The sequence below is a fragment of the Macaca mulatta genome, chromosome 16 (assembly GCF_049350105.2).
Source record: "Macaca mulatta isolate MMU2019108-1 chromosome 16, T2T-MMU8v2.0, whole genome shotgun sequence".
NCBI lineage: Eukaryota > Metazoa > Chordata > Mammalia > Primates > Cercopithecidae > Macaca > Macaca mulatta.
Window position 1 is genome coordinate 51,111,626 of NC_133421.1, and position 25,147 is coordinate 51,136,772.

General features: G+C 40.3%; 2 protein-coding genes across 2 annotated transcripts in view; both read right to left on the bottom strand.

Annotated features, from left to right (window-relative positions):
* The window catches only part of PPM1E (protein phosphatase, Mg2+/Mn2+ dependent 1E), a 230,065-nt gene that overhangs the window by 114,247 nt on the left and 90,671 nt on the right, over positions 1–25,147 (bottom strand). The window lies entirely within an intron of this gene.
* LOC144335500 (sarcoplasmic/endoplasmic reticulum calcium ATPase regulator ARLN) lies at positions 22,877–23,394 on the bottom strand. Its single transcript, XM_077970916.1, has one exon. The coding sequence runs from the start codon at positions 23,310–23,312 to the stop codon at positions 23,112–23,114; it is 201 nt and encodes a 66-aa protein (XP_077827042.1). The 5' UTR covers positions 23,313–23,394; the 3' UTR covers positions 22,877–23,111.

Sequence of the window (25,147 nt, forward strand, 5' to 3'; positions counted from 1 at the left end):
TTAAAAAGCCAGCTCTCATTATCCTAAGTGAATTAACACAGGAATAGAAAACTAAATACTTCATGTTCTCACTTATAAGTGGGAGCTAAGCATCAGGTACACATGAACCTAACAAGAGGAAAATTAACACTGGGAACTATTTGGGGGTGGGCAAGGGCTAAAAAACTACGTATTGGGTACTATGCTCACTACCTGGGTAATGGGATCATTTGCACCCACAAACTTCAGCATCACACAGTATACCCATATAACAGGTACTCCCTGAATCCAAAATAAAAGCTGGCTCTAAAATAAAACAAAATAACTGGGAGAGCTATTTTCAATGGTACTTAGAAGCTTGATAAAGTCATTTCTTTGCAAGAGGAAATGAAAAAGTTGTCTAAAATAATTTTGAATTGAAAAACTCTGCTGACATTTCTTCTTCTCCTTCAGCTCCTTCTTCTCTTTGTCCCTCATTGTCAGAACTTCCTTGTCTGTCAGACTACCTTCCCTTCCTCCTCCTCCTGCTGTACTGGCTCCATTTAGGGAATACCCTGTGTCTAGTAGAAGACAACCTACTTCTTTTATCAACCACGCTCAAAGGTAGAACTTAAAGGTATAATTAAATAATTTCCTGATCCTCTTCAGGATTCTACTGGATTTGCTAGAGAATTTGAATTAAACATTTAAACTTTCAATCCCAGATTCTCTGACTTATATCAATTCGTTCATCTTTGATAAAGCCAAATAGGATAGCAAAGGCACATTAGAGAAATCCTTTAGAGAACTTCCACAGATTTTGAAGCAGATTGTGAATGGGCCTGCAACACTGCCAAAGCTTTACTAGATGCTATCACCTTAGTTTTTCAAAAAGTGGTTGATTGGGACAAAATACAACATCAACAAAATTTTCATGAGCCTTGTCTTAGTCTGTCTTTGTGTTGCTATAAAGGAATACCTAAGGCTGGGTAATTTATAAGAAACGAGGTTTATTTGGTTCACAGTTCTGAAGACTGTACAAGAAGCATGGTGCCAACATTTGCCTCTGGTGAAGGCCTCCAGCTGCTTCCACCCATGGCAGAAGGAGAAGGGGAGCTGGTGTGCAGAGATCACATGGCAAGAGAGGAAGCAATTGAGGGGAAGTGCCAGGCTCTTTTTAACAATCAGCTCTTCAGAATGAGAACTCATTCATCACTGTGAGGATGGCACCAAGCCATTCATGAGTGATCTGCCCCCATGAGCCAAACATCTCCCAAGTCCCTCCAACATTGGGGATCAAATTTCAACATGAAATTCGAACGGGACAAATATCCAAACTATATCAAACCTTTGATGTCATACTATGAAAGATTTGGGGAAAAAACATTAAAAAATATTCAGGTCTATCTGAATAAAGTTATGCTAACCACCAAAATGATACTTTCTGAAACTTAAACTTTTGTTGTTGAGACGGAGTCTCACTCTGTCACCCAGGTTGGTGTGCAATGGCACAATCTTGGCTCACCACAACCTCTGCCTCTTGGATTCATGTGATTCTCATGCCTCAGCCTCCTGAGTAGCTGGGACTACAGCTGGCACGCCACCATGCCTGGCTAATTTTTTTTGTATTTTTAGTAGAGACAAGGTTTCACTGTGTTGGCCAGGCTTGTCTTGAACTCCTGACCTCAGGTGATCTGCCCGCCTTGGCCTCCCAAAGTGCTGGGATTACAGATGTGAGCCATAGTGCCTGGCCTTGTAACTCAAACTGTATAAATGGATTAAATTAAGAATTAGCAGGCCAGGCGCGGTGGCTCAAGCCTGTAATCCCAGCACTTGGGAGGCCGAGACGGGCGGATCACTAGGTCAGGAGATTGAGACCATCCTGGCTAACACGGCGAAACCCCGTCTCTACTAAAAACACAAAAAATTAGCCGGGCGAGGTGGCGGCGCCTGTGGTCCCAGCTACTCGGGAGGCTGAGGCAGGAGAATGGCGGGAACCCGGGAGGCGGAGCTTGCAGTGAGCTGAGATCTGGCCACTGCACTCCAGCCTGGGTGACAGAGCAAGACTCCGTCTCAAAAAAAAAAAAAAAAAAAGAATTAGCAATTATAAAAAAGAAACAATGCACCAGTTAGTTATCCTTCAAACTCATTATCTAGTTTATTTTGCTGAATATATGTCCCATACCCTAACCAAGGAAGAAAAGGAAAGGGAAGTTAAACAGGGAAGGAAAGCAAGTAAGGTCATGAGTTTACAATTAAAACAACTGTCCAACCAATTATAAACCCTAAAAAGCCTTTTTAAACTCCAAAACTACCCAATCTCCTGCACTGCAATGACTGCAAAAAAAAAAAGCCGGGACATTTCACAAAGGATTGTAGAAAATTAAAATGGAAAGAATGAAAACAGGCCAAAGAAAAGGAAGAATAGGAGTGCCCTGAGGAAATCAAAAGAGGGAACTTCCCTCTTCTCCTCACTAATACCTTAGGAGTAACTGAAATAATTTTAAGTGGAAAACAAACCAAGTTCTTTAAAAATTTAAAAAAAAAAGTTTTTTGAAAAATATTGTTAGCGAGGGCCTACATTGTTTTTGTTTTTATTTGTTTTGTTTTGTTTTGTATTGAGACAAGGTCTCATTCTCTCACCCAGGCTGAATTGCAGTAGTGCAATCTTGGCTCACTGCAACCTCCACCTCCCTAACTCAAGCCTGAGCCTCCTGAGTTGCTGGGACTGCAGGTGTGCACCACCATGGCTGGTGTATTTTTTGTAGAGACAGGGTTTTGCCTTTTGTATTTTTTGTAGAGACAGGGTTTTGCCTTGTTGCCCAGGCTGGCCTTAAACTCTTGAACTCAAGCGATCGACCCACCTTGGCCTCCCAAAGTGCTGGGATTACAGGCATGAGCCACTGTGCCTGGCCCCAAACACAAGCTCTTAATGACACCAGAGCTACATTATCAATAATAAATCCCACCTTCTTACAAAGTCTCATTCCTTGGAGTCAAAAACCAATACAGATGTGGGTATAACAAATACTCCTATAACAGCATATAAATCTCAACCTATAGTTTTTCAGTTAGGTTCCCTAGAGGGAACACATGTTTTCCTCTTAGTTCCCTCAGCCCCCATGCATTTGATAAGGATAAATATTTTAAATTATATAATATCCGTATCTCTTCTCAAAAGGGGGAAGTGTATTTAGAATTAGAAGGTAAAACAAAATTGTGAGACACAAAAATTTTTCCAAATCTGATCCTTTCAATTGCAATTTGTATTGCCATAGAGGATACTAAATTGTTAAATAATAAAGAAATAGAAGCACTGTTAAAAGTAGTGCCTGATTAGTTGTAGTCAAAATTCTCCACTGATACCAGGAAAATTATCTTAGCTCCTCCAATCAAAATTCAGATAGAGCCATCAAAATCTTTCCCAAACCTTAAGCAATACCCTCTAAGATTGAAGGCCTTAAAGGGAGTAAGATCTGTAGTTTTGGATTATATAAAAAGAGGCTTGATTATTCCTTGTACAAGCCCATGTAACACTCTAATCCTTCCCATAAGAAAATCTAATGGTAGAGGTTAGAAATTTGTACAGAATCTAATAGCAATTAATAATATAGCTATTCTTCAACATCTGGTAGTAATAATTTTGAGTAATATGATTTCTGCCTTTTGAAAAGCTTAAAATCCAGGCAGGGCATGGTAGCTCATGCCTGTAATCCCAGCACTTTGGGAGGCCAAGGTGGGCGGATTACAAGGTCAGGAGTTCAACAGCAGCCTGACCAACATGGTGAAACCCTGTCTCTACTAAAAATACAAACATTAGCCGGGTGTGCTGGCACATGCCTGTAATCCCAGCTACTCAGGAGGCTGAGGCAGGAGAAGTACTTGAGCCCAGGAGATGGAGGTTGCAGGGAGCCGAGATCACGCCACTGCACTCCAGCCTGGGTGACAGAACAAGACTCCATCTCAAAAAAGAAAAAATAAAATCCCCCCAATTTGGCTCCTCTAAGATTTATTTATCAATTTCCTTCTACTTCTGTTCCTCCTTCCTTTTGTCATCTTTGATATCAAATGAAGAAATCTAGAGGAGACTTCTAGTGGTCCTGAAACCCCTTAAGGAACATAGAAAAAGGTACCGCACACCCACCTTTTGGGGTCTTTTGCTTTCTTTGTGGAGTCCCAAGACCCACAGAAGGTTTTTCTCAGGTCTAAAAAGTTGCTCTCTCTCCCTTGTCTCTTTGGCTTTTGGGGATACCAGGGATTATTTTGTACTATGAGAGAACATGACCTTTGAGTATGCAATAGCTGAAAGTCACTGGTGAGGACTGCAGCTACGGAGGTAGCTGAGCAGCTGACAGCATTTACAATGAGTGGTTATTACTGCAGGAGACTACTCATTTCTTCCTGCATATAGATAAGAAAAGAGTGATTTTGACCCTTAGGGTCTATGGAAATAGTTGCCACTAAGGCGTAAGACTCCCATGGAGGATGGGCTGATCACAGAGTAGCTGATTAATGTTGGGCTACCCACCAGTCTTGGGGGAATGTCCTTGCAGCAAGGGGCACTGTAGAAGCATTGCACTGTCCAATCCTGTGGCATTTCCCTAGTTTTGAAGACCTAGGATTCAATGTAAAAATGAGTTCCTTGATTTGAGGGGATCTACATGTTCTGCCTTCCAGCTGTGTCTAATTTTCACATATTTAAATATATGTCCTATAAACTGCATGCTTTCTTTGACCTATTCATTTAAGGGCTCCACCCTGAAGTTAGTAATCTAATCAAGAAAAAAGCTAAGTTGAAAGGGCTACCTATCTAACTAGATTGGTTTCCAAAATACAACTTTCTGGCATTTAGCTGGCTATTTAGAAACTCTTTGTGAAAGAGATCTGCATTTATAAAGAAAATCTCCACGTGTAAGGATATCTCCCTCTCTGCATCTAAACCACAAGAAATATGATGGGGAAGACATTGGCTTAAAGTTTACATAAGAAACCTTACCTCTGTTTAAAACTACCTGGCAATCTTGTCTTGTCTGGCCCTTTACCTATGGCCTTCTTTGTTTCAGCAAATAATGGTGTTTAGATCTAAGTTCTGTGCCCTAGGGATGTAAATTTTCACCTAACAATCATGCCTTTGAAAGTGCACATTTGCTGTTGTCTAGCTAACAACTATTTACCACAATATAATAGGCAATTAAGAGACTGATAGTCTAAAAAGGGGAGATAAACTATTTGAAAACTGACAAAGAATCTTTGTTATTTTTGTTTGTTTGTTTTTTGAGACAGGGTCTCCTTCTGTCACCCAGGCTGGAGTGCAGTGGCTGCAATCACGGCTCACTGCAGCCTCAACCTCCCAGGCTTAAGCAATCCTCCTGCCTCAGCCTTCTGAGTAAATGGGACTACAGGTGTGCACCACCATACCCGGCGAATTTTTGTAGAGACGGGTTTCACCATGTGCCCAGGCTGGTCTGAAACTCTGGGCTCAAATGATCTTCCTGCCTCACCTCTGCCTCCCCAAGTGCTGGGAATACAGGCACAAGCCACCATGGCTGGCCCAGGATTGCATAATCTTTTTTTTTTTTTGAGACAGAGTCTCGGTCTATCTCCCAGACTGGAGTGCAGTGGCACAATCTCAAGTCACTGCAACCTCCGCCTCCCTGGTTCAAGCAATTCTCCTGCCTCAGCTTCCCGAGTAGCTGGGACTGCAGACACCTGCCACTACGCTCAGTTAATTTTTGTATTTTTAGTAGAGATGGGTTTTCACCATGTTAGCCAGGCTGGTCTCAAACTCCTGACCTCAGGTGATCCACCCACCTCAGTCTCCCAAAGTGATGGGATTACAGGTGTGAGCCACCGCACCCAACCATATTATGCTATCGTATCTTAACTGAGGAAACAGAAAGTTCTCATCTTCCAAAAGCAACCTCAGCTCAATAAACAGAGTTAATAGCATTAGTTAGAGCTTGTCATGGACAAAAGGAATAACTGCAAATATTTATACAGGCAGCAGATATGCTGTCAGAGTAGCTCATGACTTTGGAGTGGTATGCAAACAAAGATAATTTTTTTTTGAGACAGGGTCTCACTATGTTGCCCAGACTGGTCTTGAATTCCTGGGCTCAAGTGATCCTTCTGTTGATATGCACAGGAGGCAGGGAAATACTAGATAGAAAAGGGTGGGGTCCCTGGCAAGGGTTTCACCCTCAAGCCTGGACCTGCAGCCCTAAATGAGAACTTCACATCCCCATTTTCCCACCTGAATGTTCCCTTTTAGCCCATCACACCCCCTATCCTGCGTCCACAAGAACCCCAGACCCCAAACTTAGCAGACACACAGAAGAGAGAAGCATCTGAACATTGAGAGTGGAAGAAGCAGCTGGACATCAGAGACTACAGTCAGAGAGGAGTTCAGCTGGGGATGGTGGGAGAGGAGTTTGGTCAGGATGCCTGAACTCCAGGGGAAGACCACTTTCCCACTCCATCCCCTTTCCAGCTCCCCAGCCCACTAAGAGCCACTTTCTATGCTCAATAAAATATCTGCATTCACCATCCTCAAGTCTGTGACCTCATTCCTCTTGGGCACTGGACAAGATCTTGGGACACACTGGGTGCAGGAACCCAAAAAGGCTGTCACACTGGCCCTTTGCCCTCACTGGCAGAGGGCAGCTGCCCCTCACAATGAGGCAAAAAGCCTACTGAGCTAGTGACATGCCCTCTGGGGCTCTAGGGGTTGCCGGCACTCCCTCCCAGATGGCAGAGCTAAAAGAGCAATGAACACGCTTGGATCCTGCTGTGGGGCCTGCACAGGGCCTGCTCCCACTGGAGAGAAGTGGCCGGCTGGTACCAGCATTCGTTTGCCCTGGCTCCTGCATCCATTCACCTGCATGCTCTTACTCCCATGAAGGGCTCAGAGCTGCAGGCTGAGAAAACAAGCCACCCCTTCATGAGTCTCACAAAGTTGTCAAGGGAACTCTTGTGTTTCATTGCCTCGGCCTCCCAAAGTGTTGGGATTACAGGCGTGAGCCATCATGCCCAGAAAACAAAGAGGATTTTTAACCTCTTCTGATCTGTCCATTAAAAATGGACACCATGTTTCAGAATTATTAGAAGCCATATTATTGCCCAAATCATTAGCCATTATCAAGATCTGAAGCCATTCAAAGTCAGACATTCCGGAAAGTAAAGTACATCATTTAGCAGATAATATAGTAAAAAGGGCTACTCTAAGTGTATTTGAATAAGAAAATCAACCCATTTTTAGCTTTTAAGAAAGCATTTGATTTTGACATAAAATTAGCTCAACATAAAGCTCCAAAAAAGAACAAGAAAATTGGGAAACAAAAGGGGAAACATACTCCTCCAAGACTGGGCTATGGTATGGACCAAATGATCTACCCATACTTCCAACCAAATTACAGTCAACTTTCTGAACTTATGTACATGATTTAACTCATTGGTGCCCTAATAAAATGATTATTTGGGGAAAACAGTATTATTGGAGGCCTTCCCCAACTGTGGATTGGTATCTAGTTATATAATCATTGCCACATCTGCCCAAAACATAATCCAGGGAAACCTTTACATAGCAATCAAAGTCATTTTCTTCTACCTGAAAGCCCCTTCAAGGTAGGACAACTATATTTTATTCAGCTACCACCATCACAAGGATACAAACATATTCTAGTAATGAATTATATGTTTTCTCCTTGGATAGAAGCATTTCTATGCAGAAGAGCAACAGTATTAGCAGTAAGTAAAATTCTTAGGGAAAATTATTTCAAATTGGGGAGTTTTCTCTAGAATTTCATAGCAACAGGGGTACTCATCTTACCGGACAAATAATCCAGTCAATATATAAAATCTAACCTATTCTCCAACATTTCCATTATGCATATTGCCCCCAGTAATCTGGGTTAGTGGAACACACAAACAGAATAATCAAAACTAAATTGGCAAAATTAACTGAGGCTTTTAAAATTCCTTCGCCAAAAGCTCTTCCATTGGTTTTGCTTAGCCTAAGATCAATCCCTTTTGATAAATACTAGCTGTCTCCATTTGAAACAGGCAGACCTATGAAATTGACTCCAGGAAACTGTGAATCTATTGTATTAAAAGGATATATATATTTTTTATTGTAATGGCCTTGTAAGGCAGCTAACTAAAAACTGTAATTGAGTAAAAGTTTCCACTGCGAGCTCCTGGAAGACAAAGAACCCAAGGACCAAGGGCTTCAACCAGGAGTCTTTGTCTATTGGAAACAGCAGCTTTTTATTTATGTATTTTTTTTAAGCATCTCACTTTGTCACCCAGGCTGGAGTGCAGTGGTGCAATCTAGGCTCACTACAGCCTCAACCTCCTGAGTTCAAGCGATTCTACTGCCTCAGCTCCCTAAAAGTAGCTGGAACTACAGGCACATGCCACCATGCCTGGCTAATTTTTTGTATTTTTTATAGAGATGAGGTTTCGCTATGTTGCCCAGGCTGGTCTCGAACTCCTGGGCTTAAGTGATCCACCCACCTCGGCCTCACCAAGTGCTGGGATTACCGGCGTGAGCCACTGTGCCCAGTCAGAAACAGCATCTTTTAAAGGACTCCCTCCAACCAAGGTGAAATGATCTTATCAAGTGCACCTAACTAACCCTTGTGCTGCTAAACTAAAAGGAATCAATTCTTGGATACTCGTCACCCATTTAAAGGAAGTCACTTTGTCAATTTGGACTTCATCTCAAGCCAGTGATCTAAAATTGAAATTCTCCAGAGCCAACAAGGACAAGAAAAAGACAGCATCTGAGGTAGTCAGCTTTCCCAAGACACTGAACCAGGCCAGTATCTAAATGAACTCTTAATATTAATAATCATAATAGATGGAGAAGATCATCCTTTGCAAGTTCCCACTAAATTTATTTTCATCCCTTGTTCTTATGTTTTGTTGTTGCTATCACCAGCTCTTGTCTATGAAGCAAATGTCTTCTTGCAGTGGGCTCAAGACCATGCTGATAGATTACAGGAAAACATTTGTTGGATACGTAGCCTCATGCACCTTTCCAGTGGATCTGGTCAACCATGGTGGGTATTGCCTTTCCAAAGACAAGACGTAATAGAAGACCAGAAATATATCCGTGCTTCTCAAAAGCAATCATCAGTGCTTAATACTTAGTATGACTAAGGATAACGTACATCACTGGCCTATTGATAATACTTTATAAAGCAAGGGGCATGGGAAGAGATTTTTCAGTAGATAAAACCAGTATGTTAGCTTTTCGTTTTTGTTTTTGTTTTTTAAGACGGAGTCTCCCTCTGTCGCCCAGGCTGGAGTGCAGTGGCGTGATCTCGGCTCACTGCAACCTCCACTTCCCTGGTTCAAGCAATTCCCCTGCCTCAGCTTCCTGAGTAGCTGGGATTACATGCACACCATGCCTGGCTAATTTTTGTATTTTTGGTAGAGACAGGGTTTCACCATGTTGGTCAAACTGGTCATGAACTCCTGACCTCAGGCTGTCTGCCTGCCTCAGCCTCCCAAAGTGCTGGGATTACAGGCATGAGCCACCGCGTGTGGCCTAAAGCCAGTATGTTAGCTTTAATGCTAGTGCTGCCCCAACTGAAATCAAGTTGTTAACTGAAAAATGAGACAACTTGAATTGGGGATGATACAACACAAATTTGGGACTGTTTTATCTGGCATAACCCTCTCTTTTGGTCAGCTTCATCAGCTTTCTCCCTTATGTTGAGAACAAAAGGAACAAACTGAAGATACATGGCCCAATAATGAAACCACCTTTGCCACTAGAAATATGGGATGGAAAACTAAGGAACACTGTATGCACATCATTATATTACAAATAACTGATTGGCATGCCACTGAATGGGCATTGTGTATTTACTGGCTAGCTCCAAATGGACTATATTGGCTGTGTGACATCAATCCATGGCCATGGTTACTCTCAGGATGGTTAGGACAGTATTCTTTGAGCTATGCCTGGGCATAAGGTCTAATAGTTCATACCCTTTCAAAGTCTGCAAATCTTCCTTATTTACAATCTCATTGAATTGTTCTGAATTCTACTGTTAAGATTATTTAGTTTCCATCTTTCTGCCACAACTGGGTATTGAGGATGCCATCTGGCATGTAGAGACCCTAACCAATTACACACACCAAAAGGCCCTAAATGAGAGCCACACAAGTATCTCATTATTGAACAATGAAGTTGGTCCTATGAGAAAAGCTGTATTGTGGAACCATATGGCTTTAGATATACTGCAGCCCAAGGGGAAGCCTGAGCTATCATAAAAATTGAGTCTTATGTCTATAACACAGATGAATCAGAAAACATCACTAAATTAATGGCTGATATGAAAACCCAAAAAACCAACCTTTGAGATCCAACACTTCTCTGACCTATTGGCCAGGCAGCTGGTTTGGATCTTGGGAAACATGGTAGCAGAAGTTGTTACTTATTCTAGGAATTATCATTTGTTGTGTTTTGTCCTGTTTTTGTCTTACTGCTACTTTGGCATTTGTTTGTAATGGAGTCAACACACAACTGAAAAGACTAAAAAAAAGGTTGCTCAATGAATTACTTTAATTGAAGATGCAGCTGTGTAGCCTGACTCAAGTCACAAAGTCACCTCCTTGCTCTACATGTGGCCTATACTCCATTTGCTTTATAGTCTGACAAATTCTCCTTGCCATGGGACATGACTGTCTAGCAATAAGCCTTCCTAGCAATGGAAGACTGAGCACCTGAAAATAAAAGAAGCCAAAACCATTTGAGTTTACCTATGATGGTTTCTTCAAATGATACTGATCAAAAGGGGAAAATGCAAATAATTTAAACTTAAAGCTGTTGTAACTTTAAATTATTTTGAGCCTTGAAAGGATTGTGGCTATGTGGCCTGAGTCATGTAGCATGCAGTTGCATCTTCTGTTTTTTCCTGTAAATGATCAGGAAAGGTCTTGTGGCACCAGAGATAAGATCCCCTCAGATCATCACCCCTTCTCACAGAATACAGAACTGATCTTCTTTGAAACGTAGCAAATTGTAACCAATCAAGTTGCCATAACATAGGTACTGACCCTGTATGAAAAATGTTGCAACCCTGTTAACTGCCTATATAAGTGAAACCTCAACTTTCCCACTTTGGAACACTAACCCCATTTCTTTGAAGCCTGTGTTTCCTATGTGACTATCCTCAAGTTTCACACTTGAATAAATGCTATACTTAATCACATTTTCTGAATCTCATTATTTAAAGTTGACAATGACATAACTAATGCAAATAAAAAATGTAATGGCTTTTCAGCCAATCTGGACAACAATATGGAGGTTCCTCAAAAAGTTACAAATACAACTACCATATGATCCAGCAATCATATTATTGGGCATTTATCCAAAGGAAACAAAATCAGTATGTCAAAGAGGTATCTGCACCCCATGTTCATTCCAGCACTATTCACAATAGCCAACATATGGAAATACATAATAGCCAACATATGTTGTTGCGTCCAACAATAGATAATAAAGAAAATGTGGTATATATACACAATGAAATACTATTCAGCCTGAAAAAGAATAAAATCCTGTCATTTTTGGCAACATGGATGGAACTGGAAGACATTATGTTATGTGAAGTAAGCCAGGAACAGAAAGTTAAACACTGCATATACTCACTTATATTTGGATGCTAAAAAAAAATCGATCTCATGGAAGTAAAAAGTGGGACAGAAAATATTAAAAGTTGAGAAGGGGAGGAGAAAGAGAGGGATAGAGAGAGATTTCTTAAAGGCTACTAAATTACAGCTATATAGGAGGAGTAAGTTCTAGTGTTCTATATCACTGCAGGATGACTATAGTTAACAATAACATATAGTTTCAAATAACTAGAAGGAGGATATTGAATGTTTCCAACACAAAGAAATGATAAATGTTTGAAATGATAGGTACACTAATTACCCTGGTAAGATCACTATATATTATATGTATCAAAACATCACTATGTATCCCATAAATATGGACAATTATATGCTGATTAAAAAGCTAAACTAAAATAAAAAGTATAAAAAAATAAGGATTCTGCAAAATACTCTAAAAACATTTAGTGGCTTTATAAAGAAGGTTAAGGAGGAATCAAGAGCATTATATTCTCAATCACATCTATTGAATTTAGTAACAGTGATATTTTTTATGGAAGTGAAAACACTCCAAAACATTCTCAATTCTTTGGGTGACATTGTTTATATGCCTGAGAAAAGAATGAAAAAATTTTCAAAATATTTGTTAGTGAACAAAGTATAATATGTAGGGAGTAGCAGTTTACAGTAAACACATTGGACGGAATTTTACCTATATTATCTGCTTTGACAGACTAGTTTCCTGCAACTATTAAAATAATGGAAGTTTTATGAATTAATTTTTTTAAACCAAAGGTGGCTAGAGAATTGAATGATCTGCTGACATCATCTCTAATTTATTTATCTTTTTAAAATCGTCTGTTGTGTGCTGTTCCAGGAAGTTTCACTAGAGAGCTTCAAAGTAGAACTTTAGGTATTGTTTTCTGACGGCAAAAGAAAGCAGCAACATTTCACTGTTAAGCCTATAGGAAAAATTACTGCCTAAAAAAGGATTTGGATAGATAATAAAAATCCTTAATTTATGGCAAGTACTTTACTAAAAGCTGTTACATATTTTTTCATTTAATTCTCTCAGTAACCCTATTAACCTTACAGGTGACGAAACTGAAGCACAGAGAGGTTAAATAATTTTTCCCAAGATCAATCAACCAAGCAAGTAAAGGCAGAATTTAAACTCAGTCTGATAAAACTGCTACCCACATAGTACTGCCACTGAGCCATTATGCCCCAGGAAAACAAATTAAAACAAAGAAACAAACAAAAACCACTATGTTATTGTAGCAAACAAAATGAAACAAAAACAACCTCAGTGATTCAAAGTAAAAAAACAAAACAACAACAAAAAAACTTCCATTCAATGTGGACAACAGATTTAAAGTACTTTATCAATGTTACATTTTCTGAAATTAATAAATGTACTGTGGTTATGTAAAAGCATGTCCCTATTTTTAGGAAGTGTGTAGTGAAGTATTTAGGGATAATAGGGCATAGTGTATTTAACTTATTCTCAAATGGTTCAAATTATATATATATATATATATATATATATATATATGAATAAGCAGAGAGACAAAGTATAAAGCAAATGGGGCAAAAAATAGGTTAAACTGAGTAAAGAGTATACGGGTGTTCTCTGGACTATTGTTGCAACTTTTCTGTAAATTTAAAATTATTTCCAAATTTTTAATCTTAAAAAAACTTCCATATAGAGAAGAAAATTTCCCTATGGGGAAAATTACTATCATTACTGTATTAGTTTGCTAGGGCTGCAATAACAAAGTACCACAGACTGGGTGACTTAACAACAGAACATTTTCTCACAGTTCTGGAGATGAGAAGTGCCAGATCCAGATGTCATCAGGATTGATTTATTGAGGCCTCTATGTTTGGCTTATAAATTGCTATCTTTTCCCTCTGTCTTCATGTGGTCTTTTCTCTATTTGTGCCCTAATCTTTTCTTCTTGTAATGAGACCAGTCATAATGGATTAGGACTCACCTTAATGACTTCACTTAACGTTAATTACCTCCTTAAGGGTCCTATATCATTCTGAGGTGCTGGGGATTAAAACCTCAATATATGAATTTTGTGGAGACAATTCAGCCCATAACAATTACCATTCAGGTAATTTTCTCTTAATTGTTGGAAGACACAAAATGAACATATATCGTGACCAGCCTGACCAACATGGAGAAATCCTGTCTCTACTGAAAATACGAAATTAGCCAGGCGTGGTGGTACATGCCTGTAGTCCCAGCTTCTAGGAGGGTGAGGCAGGAGAACTGCTTGAACCCGGGAGGTGGGGACTGCAGTGAGCCGAGATCGCACCATTGCATGACAGCCTGGGCAACAAGAGCAAAACTCCATCTCAAAAAAATAAAATAAATAAAATGAACACACATTACTAAACATTAGAATACAGAACTCAAGATTAATTATTTTCCAGAGAATTATTAGCAAAATGAAAAAATATTTCACAATTACCACTTAAATGGAGTAAGTTTTTAGATACTGCGATATCTAAATACATACAAGTTCACAGATAAGATATACCTCAAAAGTTTGATTTCACTGGAAATACCAAAGTTCAATTTCCATGACCATATTAAGTACATTATTGATTTTGGCTATTTGTTTATTCAGCATGCTATTCATAACAATTTTCCCTATATATCTTCTACATATTGCTTTGGTAAACCTGTATAGCAATAAACATCTAGTCTGTGTTGTCTAAAAGAATTCATACTGCACCATAGGAGAAGACTCACTGGGCTGGTACTAATGTCCATCAAGCAAGAATTAGTAACCAAAAAGATTAATTCTAAAGGACTCGGTAATACTGCAGATAATTTGCTTCATAAGCTGAGAAATGTAGGATGCTTTCTTACTATTATGAACTAAAATTCATCTATAATTGAAATTTCTCTATATATTTAAAAAATTTATCTTTAAGGTCCTAACTTATAAGTAGGTCCTAAAACTTGCTACAAAATTTCTGGTCTGATAATTCCAACATCCCTGCCATATCTAGTTATGATACTTGCTCTCTCTCTTCAAACTGTGTTTTTGCCTTTTAGTATGTCTTGTAATTTTTCTTAATAGCCAGACATGATGTACTGGGTAAAAGGAATTGCTATAAATAGGCCTTTAGTAATGTGGTAGCAAGATGTGGAGGAAGGAAAAGCATTCTATAGTCCTATCATTAGGTTTCTGTCTTTCACTGAGCCTGTAACTCCAGACTGTGAACTTCATGTTGCTTCTCAGTCTACCCCACTCCTTAGCCCTTTGTTGGGGCAGGATGTATAGAGTGGGCTGGAGTTGGGTATGCAGCTTATCCCAGGTCAGTTAGGCTCTAACAAAACCCTAGCAGGTTAGATTCTATTTAATTAACTAGCTTCTCCCTAGGGGAGACCTTGTTAAGAAGAGCAAAGTGTTCTGGTGTATTTCCACATGGTTCCTTTTCCCCTTTCCCTTCCAGAAGCACATGGGGATTTTTCTTTGATATTCACTGTGAGAATTTGATAGAGCTCTTGGAGGTAAAACTCACAAAAGTGTCAGAGCACCCATATGACTGGGTTCCCCTAAAGTTTTAACTCTCAGAGTTGTCTGCACTTGAGTTTCCAGGAATACATCAATTACAATTCAGATTTCCCTACCTTGATACTGGTACCTGCAGAGGTTGCTACTTGTGGGTTTCTGCTTTACTAAGCTGTGATTCTCTATTTTCACCTGTTGGTATCTCCAATTTTGTGAGCAGCAGTTTGCCCTGTGACCTCATGTTATACCATTTTAAATAATTTATCTCACTTGGTTGAAAATCGTGAACCATGAGACAAAATACTAGAAACAGAATTCAGCAGCATATTAAAATAATTATACACCATGACTCAATGGGACTTATTCCTGAACTGTAAGGATGGCTCAACACATGAAAAATCAAACAATGTAATGCACCACATTAACAAAATGAAGGAAAAAACCCATATGATCATCTCAATTGATGTTTGACAAAATTCAAAAAACCCTGTAATGATAAAAACACTAAAAAAAACTAAGAATAGAAGGAAACTGCCTCACTATAATAAAAGTCATATATAAAAAAGCCACAAAAAGCACTACATTCGATGATGAAAAGACTAAAAGCTTTTCCTCTACGATTGGGAACAAGGCAAGGTTGCCTGCTTGTCTACTTCTATTCTACAGAGTGCTGGAAGTAATAGAGAAATTAGGCAAGAAAAAGAAGTAAAAGGCATCCAAATTAGTAAGAAAAAAGTAAAATTATCTCTTTACAGATAATATGATCCTATATGTAGAAAATCCTAAAGATTACAAACACACACACACGTTAGAACTAACAAATTCGGCCGGGTGTGGTGGCTCACACTTGTCATCCCAGCACTTTGGGAGGCCGAGGCGGGCGGATCACCTGAAGTTGAGAGTTCAAGACCAGCCTGACCAACGTGGAGAAACCCCGTCTCTACTAAAAATACAAAATTAGCTGGGCATGGTGGCTCATGCCTGTAATCTCAGCTACTCGGGAGGCGGAGGCAGGAGAATCGCTTAAACCTGGGAGGCGAGGTTGTGGTGAGCAGAGATCATGCCATTGCACTCCAGCCTGGGCAACAAGAGTGAAACTCCATCTTAAAAAAAAAAAAACTAACAAATTCATCAAAGTGGCAGGATACAAAGTCAACACACAAAAATCAGTTGCATTTCTATTCACTAAATGTGAACAATCTGAAAAGGAAATTAAGAAAACAATTCTATTTATAGCAGCACCAAAAAGAATAAAATACTCAGGTATTAACCAGAGAAGCAATACAATGAAAACCACTACAACATTTTTGAAAGACATTAAAGAGGACATAAACAAAAGACATTCCATGTTCATGAATTGAAGGGGTTAATATTGTTCAGATGTCAATACTATCCAAAGTGATATGCTGATTTAATGCAATCTCTATCAATATCCAAATAATGGTTTTTGTAGAAATAGACAAACTCATCCTAATATTTATATGGAATTTCAAGGGACTCCAAATAGCCAAAATAATCCTGAAAAGGAAAAACAATGCTGGAGGAGTCACACTTCACATTTCTTTTCTTTTTTTGGGACGGAGTCTCACTCTGTCATCCAGGCTGGAGTGCAGTGGTGCGATTCGGCTCACTGCAACCTCTGCCTTCCAGGTTCAAGTGATTCTAGTGCCTCAGCCTCCTGAGGAATAGCTGGGATTACAGACGTGTGCCATCATACCCAACTAATTTTTGTATTTTCAGTAGACATGGCGTTTCACCATGTTGGACAGGCTGGTCTTAAACCCCTGACCTCAGGTGATCCACCCACCTCAGCCTCCCAAAGTGCTGGGATTACAGGGGTGAGCCACCATGCCTGGACACACTTTCTGATTTCAAAAGTTACTACAAAGCTACAGTAATCAAAGCAGAATAGTACTGACATAAAGACAGACACATACGTAGAACAACGAAATACAATAGGGAGTCCAGAAATGCATCCTTGCATATACGGTTAAGTGATTTTTGACAAGGGTGTCAAGACCATTCAGTGGAGAAAAAGACAGTCTTTTCAACAAACGGATCTGGGAAAACTGGATATCCACATGCAAAAGAATGAAATTGGACCTTACCTAATACTATATGCTAAAATTAACCCCAAATGGCTCCATGACCTAAATGTAATACCTAATACTATAAAATTATTATTTAAAAAAACATAAGTCAAGAAAGAAGAAAGCAAAACCTTGGATGCAGCAATGCTTTCTTAGATATGACACCAAAGATACAGGCAACAACAAAAAAATAGACAAACTGGACTTTATGAAAATTTAAAAATTTTGTGCATCAAAAGACACTATCAACAGAGGAGAAAGACAACCCACAAAATCAGAGAACATATTTGCAAATCATATACATGACAAGGAGTTAATACAGAACTCAACAATATAAAAACCAAACCACCCGATTAAAAACTGGGCAAATGACTTGAATAGACATTTCTCCAAAGAAGATATACAAATGGTAGGCTGAGCGTGGTGGCTCATGCCTGTAATCCCAGCACTTTGGGAGGCCAAGGCAGGCGAATCACAAGGTCAAGATATCAAGACCATCCTGGCCAACATGGTGAAACCCCATCTCTATTAAAAATATAAAAATTACCTGGGTGTGGTGGCATGCACCTGTAGTCCCAGATACTCAGGAGGCTGAGCCAGGAGAATCGCTTGAACCCAGGAGGTGGAAGTTGCAGTGAGCCAAGATCATGCCACTGCACTCCAGCCTGGTGACAGAGTGAGACTCTGTCTCAAAAAAAAAAAAAAAGATGTACAAATGGTCATAAAGCACATTTAAAAAAAAGTTCAATATCACTAATCATTAGGAAAACACAAATCAAAATTATAATGAGGTACATACTAACTAGGATGGCTACTATCAGAAAAACAGAAAATAACAATCATTGGCAAGGATGTGGAGAAATCAGAACCCTGTGCACTGCTGAAAATGTAAAATAGGGGTTCCAAGATGACCAAATAGGAACAGCTCCAGGCTGCAGCTCCCAGCATGAGCAACACAGAAGATGGGTGATTTCTGCATTTCCAACTGAGGTACTGGGTTCATCTCACTGGGGCTTATCAGACAGTAGGTGCAGCCCACAGAGCAGGACAGGGCATCGCCTCACCCAGGAAATGCATGGGGTCAGGGAATGCCCTTTCCTAGCAAAGGGAAGCCGTGGGGACACTCCCAGCCTAATACTGCGCATTTCCAATGGCGTTAGCAAATGGCACACCAGGAGATCATATATCATGCCTGGCTTGGAGGGTCCCACGTGCATGGAGCCTCACCCACTGCAGCACAGCAGTCTGAGATTGAACTGCAAGGCAGCAGCAAGGCTGGGGGAGGGGTGTCCGCCACTGCTGAGGCTTGAGTAGGTAAACAAAGTGGTTGGGAAGTTTGACCTGGGTGGAGCCCACAATAGCTCAAGGAGGCCTGCCTGCCTCTATAGGCTCCACCTCTGGGGGCAGGGCATAGCTGAACAAAAGGCAGCAGAAACTTCTGTAGACTTAAACGTCCCTGTCTGACAGCTTTGAAGAGAGTAGTGGTTCTCCCAGCATGGAGTTTGAGATCTGAGAACAGACAGACTGCCTCCTCAAGTGGGTCCCTGACCCCTGAGTAGCCTAACTGGGAGACACCTCCCAGTAGGGGCCGACTGACACCTCATACAGCCGGGTGCCCCTCTGAGATGAAGCTTCCAGAGGAAGGATCAGGCAGCAACATCTGCCATTCTGCAATATTTGCTGTTCTGCAGCCTCCGCTGATGATACCCAGACAAACAGGGTCTGGAGTGGACCTCCAGCAAACTCCAACAGACCTGCAACTGAGGGTTCTGACTGTTAGAAGGAAAACTAACAGAAAGGACATCCACACCAAAACCCCATCTGTACATCACCATCGTCAAAGACCAAAGGTAGATAAAATCACAAAGATGGGGAGAAACCAGAGCAGAAAAGCTGAAAATTCTAAAAATCAGAGTGCCTCTTCTCCTCCAAAGGAACGCAGCTCCTCGCCAGCAACAGAACAAAGCTGGACGGAGAATGACTTTGACAAGTTAAGAGAGGAAGGCTTCAGATGATTGGTAATAACAAACTACTCTGAGCTAAAGGAGGATGTTTGAACCCATCGCAAAGAAGCTAAAAACCTTGAAAAAAGATTAGATGAATAGCTAACTAGAATAAACAGTATAGAGAAGTCCTTAAATGACCTGATGGAGCTGAAAACCATGGCACGAGAACTACGTGATGAATGCACAAGCTTCAGTAGCTGATTTGATCAAGTGGAAGAAACGGTATCAGTGATTGAAGATCAAATGAATGAAATGAAGCGAGAAGTTTAGAGAAAAAACAGTAAAAAGAAATGAACAAAGCCTCCAAGTAATATAGGACTACATGAAAAGACCAAATCTACGTCTGATTGGTGTACCTGAAAATGATGGGGAGAATGGAACCAAGTTGGAAAACACTCTTCAGGATATTATCCAGGAATACTTCCCCAACCTAGCGAGGCAGGCCAACATTCAAATTCAGGAATACAGAGAATGCCACAAAGATAATCCTTGAGAAGAGCAACTCTGAGACACATAATTGTCAGATTTACCAAAGTTGATATGAAGGAAAACATGTTAAGGGCAGCCAGAGAGAAAGATTGGGTTACCCACAAAGGGAAGCCCATCAGACTAACAGCGGATCTCTTGGCAGAAACTCTCCAAGCCAGAAGAGAGTAGGGGCCAATATTCAACATTCTTAAAGAAAAGAATTTTCAACCTGGAATTTCATATCCAGCCAAACTAAGCTTCCTAAGTGAAGGAAAAATAAAATTCTTTACAGACAAACAAATGCTGAGAGATTCTGTCACCACCAGACCTGCCTTACAAGAGCTCCTGAAGGAAGCAGTAAACATGGAAAGGAACAACTGGTACCAGCGACCACAAAAATATGCCAAATTGTAAAGATCATCAATGTGAGGAAGAAACTGCATCAACTAACGAGCAAAATATCCAGCTAACATCATAATGACAGGATCAACTTCACACATAATGATATTAACCTTAAATGTAAATGGGCTAAGTGCTCCAATTAAAAGACACAGAGTGGCAAAATGGATAAAGAGTAAAGACCCATCAGTGTGCTGTATTCAGGAGACCCATCTCACATGCAGAGACACACATAGGCTCAAAATAAAGGGATGGAGGAAGATCTACCAAGCAAATGGAAAACAAAACAAAACAAAAAAGCAGGGGTTGCAATCCTAGTCTCTAATAAAACAGACTTTAAACCAACAAAGATCAAAAGAGACAAACAAGGCCATTACATAATGGTAAAGGGATCAATTCAACAAGAAGAGCTAACTATCCTAAATATATATGCACCTAATACAGAAGCACCCAGATTCATAAAGCAAGTCCTTGGAGACCTACAAAGAGACTTAGACTCCCACAGAATAATAATGGGAGACTCTAACACCCCACTGTCAACATTAGACAGATCAACGAGACAGAAAGTTAACACGGATATCCAGAAATTGAACTCAGCTCTGCACCAAGCAGACCTAAAAGACATCTACAGAACTCTCCACCCCAAATCAACAGAATATACACTCTTCTCAGCACCACATCACACTTATTCCAAAATTGACCACATAGTTGGAAGTAAAGCACTCCTCAGCAAATGTAAAAGAACAGAAATTATAACAAACTGTCTTTCAGACCACAGTGCAATCAAACTAGAACTCAGGATTAAGAAACTCCCTCAAGGCCGGGCGCGGTGGCTCAAGCCTGTAATCCCAGCACTTTGGGAGGCCGAGACGGGCGGATCATGAGGTCAGGAGATCGAAACCATCCTGGCTAACACGGTGAAACCCCGTCTCTACTAAAAAATACAAAAAAAAACTAGCCGGGCGTGGTGGCGGGCGCCTGTAGTCCCAGCTACTTGGGAGGCTGAGGCAGGAGAATGGCGTAAACCCGGGAGGCGGAGCTTGCAGTGAGCTGAGATCCGGCCACTGCACTCCAGCCTGGGTGACAGAGCAAGACTCCGTCTCAAAAAAAAAAAAAAAAAAAAAAGAAACTCCCTCAAAACCACTCAACTACATGGAAACTGAACAGCCTGCTCCTGAATGACTACTGGGTACATAACGAAATGAAGGCAGAAATAAAGATGTTCTTTGAAACCAATGAGAACAAAGACACAACATACCAGAGTATCTGGCACACATTTAAAGCAGTGTGTAGAGGGAAATTTATAGCACTAAATGCCCACAAGAGAAAGCAGGAAAGATCTAAAATTGACACCCTAACATCACAATTAAAAGAACTAGAGAAACAACAGCAAACACATTCAAAAGCTAGCAGAAGGCAAGAAATAACTAAGATCAGAGCAGGACTGAAGGAGATAGAGATACAAAAAACCCTTCAAAAAATCAATGAATCCAGGAGCTGGTTTTTAAAAAGATCAACAAAATTTACAGACTGCTAGTAAGACTAATGAAGAAAAGAGAGAAGAATCAAATAGATGCAATAAAAAATAATAAAGGGGATATCACCACCAATCCCACAGAAATACAAACTACCATCGGAGAATACTGTAAACACCTCTATGCAAATAATCTAGAAGAAATGGGTAAATTCCTGGACACATACACCCTCCCAAGACTAAACCAGGAAGAAGCTGAATCCCTGAATAGACCAATACAGGTTCTGAAATTGAGGCAATAATTAATAGCCTACCAACCAAAAAAAGTTCAGGACCAGACGGATTCACAGCCGAATTCTACCAGAGGTACAAACAGGAGCTGGTACCATTCCTTCTGAAACTATTTCAATCAATAGAAAAAGAGGGAATCCTCCCTAATTCATTTTATGAGCCCAACATCATCCTGATACCAAAGCCTGGCAGAGACACAACAAAAAATGTTAGACAATATTCCTGATGAACATCAATGCAAAAATCCTCAATAAAATACTGGCAAACTGAATCCAGAAGCACATCAAAAAGCTTATCCACCATGATCAAGTGGGCTTCATCCCTGGGATGCAAGGCTGGTTCAACATACGCAAATCAATAAACGTAATCCATCACATAAACAGAACCAAAGACAAAAACCACATGATTGGCCAGGCGCAGTGGCTCAAGCCTGTAACCCCAGCACTTTGGGAGGCCGAGATGGGCAGATCATGAGTTCAGGAGATCAAGACCATCCTGGCTAACACGGTGAAACCCCATCTCTACTAAAAAATACAAAAAACTAGCTGGGCGAGGTGGCGGGTGCCTGGAGTCCCAGCTACTCGGGAGGCTGAGGAGAATGGCGGGAACCCGGGAGGCAGAGTTTGCAGTGAGCTGAGATCCGGCCACAGCACTCCAGCCTGGGCAACAGAGCGAGACTCTGTCTCAAAAAAAAAAAAACAAAAAAAAAAACAAAAACAAAAAAAAACCACATGATTATCTCAATACACACAGAAAAGACCTTTGACAAAATTCAACAGCCCTTCATGCTAAAAACTCTCAATAAGCTAGGTATTGGTGGGATGTATCTCAAAATAATAAGAGCTATTTATAACAAACCCACAGCCAGTATCATACTGAATGGGCAAAAAATGGAAGCATTCCCTTTGAAAACTTGCACAAGACAGGGATGCCCTCTCTCACCACTCCTTTTTTTTTTTTTTTTTTTTTTTTTAAGTATAAATGCTTTTATATTCAGCTCCTGTAAAGCCATTAGATGTTGTTGGAAAGTTTTTAAACACGAACCAAATGGTTTAATTTTAACAACTTAGCTAGGAATGGGTGAAATCCTACCCATTTAATAGAGTTCTGCAAATTAGTAACAAAGTGTAAAATGAAAGGAAGGGTCCCTTGGAGATGTGAAATTCTTCTGTTGAGAGTCTTGTCTTCTTTATTCAAGAAGTTTGTAGCCATTTTCAGAATTCACTCAAGAACCAACTTCTTAATTTAGATATCAGCAAACGAGTCATGGCAAAAAATACACAAAGAGAAACACCACCACATCGAAAAGGATGAAGAGCCAGAGGTCCAACCAGTAGGAGTGTTTGGGAAGCCCGTTTGCCCCAGACCGAGGCCGCACATCGAGGTTCTGCCCTGCTCCCTCGCTCAAGCCTCGCCGCTCCCGGAGATCATCTCGACCATCAACACCCGGTGCGTCCACCTCCATCTCGCTTCTGCAGCTTCCTAACAATCCCAGAAACTGAAAATGCTTAGATTCCTGGACTTTGGTGTTCGCCGGACCGGAAACTGAGTCTCACCACTCCTATTCAACATAGTGTTAGAAGTTCTGGCCAGGGCAATCAGGCAAGAGAAAGAAACAAAGGGTATTTGATTAGGAAAAGAGGAAGTCAAATTGTCCTGTTTGCTGATGACATGATTGTATATTTAGAAAATCCCATCGTCTCAGCCCAGAACCTTCTTAAGCTGATAAGCAACTTCAGCAAAGTCTCAGCATACAAAATCAATGTGCAAAAATCACAAGCATTCCTATACATCAATAACAGAGAGCCAAATCATGAGCGAGCTCCAATTCACAACTGCTTCAAAGAGAATAAAATACCTAGAAATCCAACTTACAAGGGATGTGAAGGACCTCTTCAAGGAGAACTACAAACCACTGCTCAACGAAATAAAAGAGGATACAAACAAATGGAAGAACATTCCATGCTCATGGATAGGAAGAATCAATATTGTGAAAATGGCCATACAGCCCAAGGTAATTTATAGATTCAATGCCATACCCATTAAGCTACCAATGACTTTCTTCACAGAATTGGAAAAAACTACTTAAAATTCATATGGAAACAAGAAAGAGCTCACATTGCCAAGACAATCCTAAGCCAAAAGAACAAAGCTGGAGGCATCACGCTACCTGACTTCAAACTATACTACAAGGCTACAGTAACCAAAATAGCATGGTATTGGTACCAAAACAGAGATATAGACCAATAGAACAGAATAGAGCCCTCGGAAATAATACCACACATCTACAACCATCTGATCTTTGACAAACCTGAGAGAAACAAGAAATGGGGAAAGGATTCCCTATTTAATAAATGGTGCTGGGAAAATTGGCTAGCCATATGTAGAAAGCTGAAATCAGATCCCTTCCTTACACCTTATACAAAAATTAATTCAAGATGGATTAAAGGCTTAAAGGTTAGACCTAAAACCATAAAAAGCCTAGAAGAAAATCTAGGCAATACCATTCAGGCCATAGGCATGGGCAAGGACTTCATGACTAAAACACCAAAAGCAATGGCAACAAAAGCCAAAACAGACAAATGGGATCTAATTAAACTAAAGAGCTTTGCACAGCAAAAGAAACTACCACCAGAGTGAATAGGCAACCTACAGAATGGGAGAAAATTTTTATAATCTACCCATCTGACAAAGGGCTAATATCCAGAATCTACAAAGAACTGAAACAAATTTACAAGAAAAAAATCAAACCCCATCAAAAAGTGGGCAAAGGATATGAACAGACACTTTTCAAAAGAAGACATTTATGCAGCCAACAGACACATGAAAAAACGCTCATCATCACTGGCCATCAGAGAAATGCAAAGCAAAACCACAATGAGATACCATCTCACACCAGTTAGAATGGCGATCATTAAAAAGTCAGGAAACTACAGGTGCTGGAGATGATGTGGAGAAATAGGAACGCTTTTACACTGCTGGTGGGACTGTAAACTAGTTCAACCATCATGGAAGACTGTGTGCCAATTCCTCAAGGATCTAGAACTAGAAATACCATTTGACCCAGCAATCCCATTACTGGGCATATACCCAAAGGATTATAAATCATGCTGCTATAAAGGCACATGCACATGTATGTTTATTGCGGGACTATTCACAACAGCAAAGACTTGGAACCAACCCAAATGTCCATCAATGATATAGACCGGATTAAGAAAATGTGGCACATATATACCATGGAAACTATGCAGTCATAAAAAAGGATGAGTTCATGTCCTTTATAGGGACATGGATGAAGCT

What these genes read in the sequence shown, in the direction of transcription:
- LOC144335500 (XM_077970916.1), bottom strand. Translation starts at nt 23,312, where the DNA reads ATGGAGGTGGACGCACCGGGTGTTGATGGTCGAGATGATCTCCGGGAG.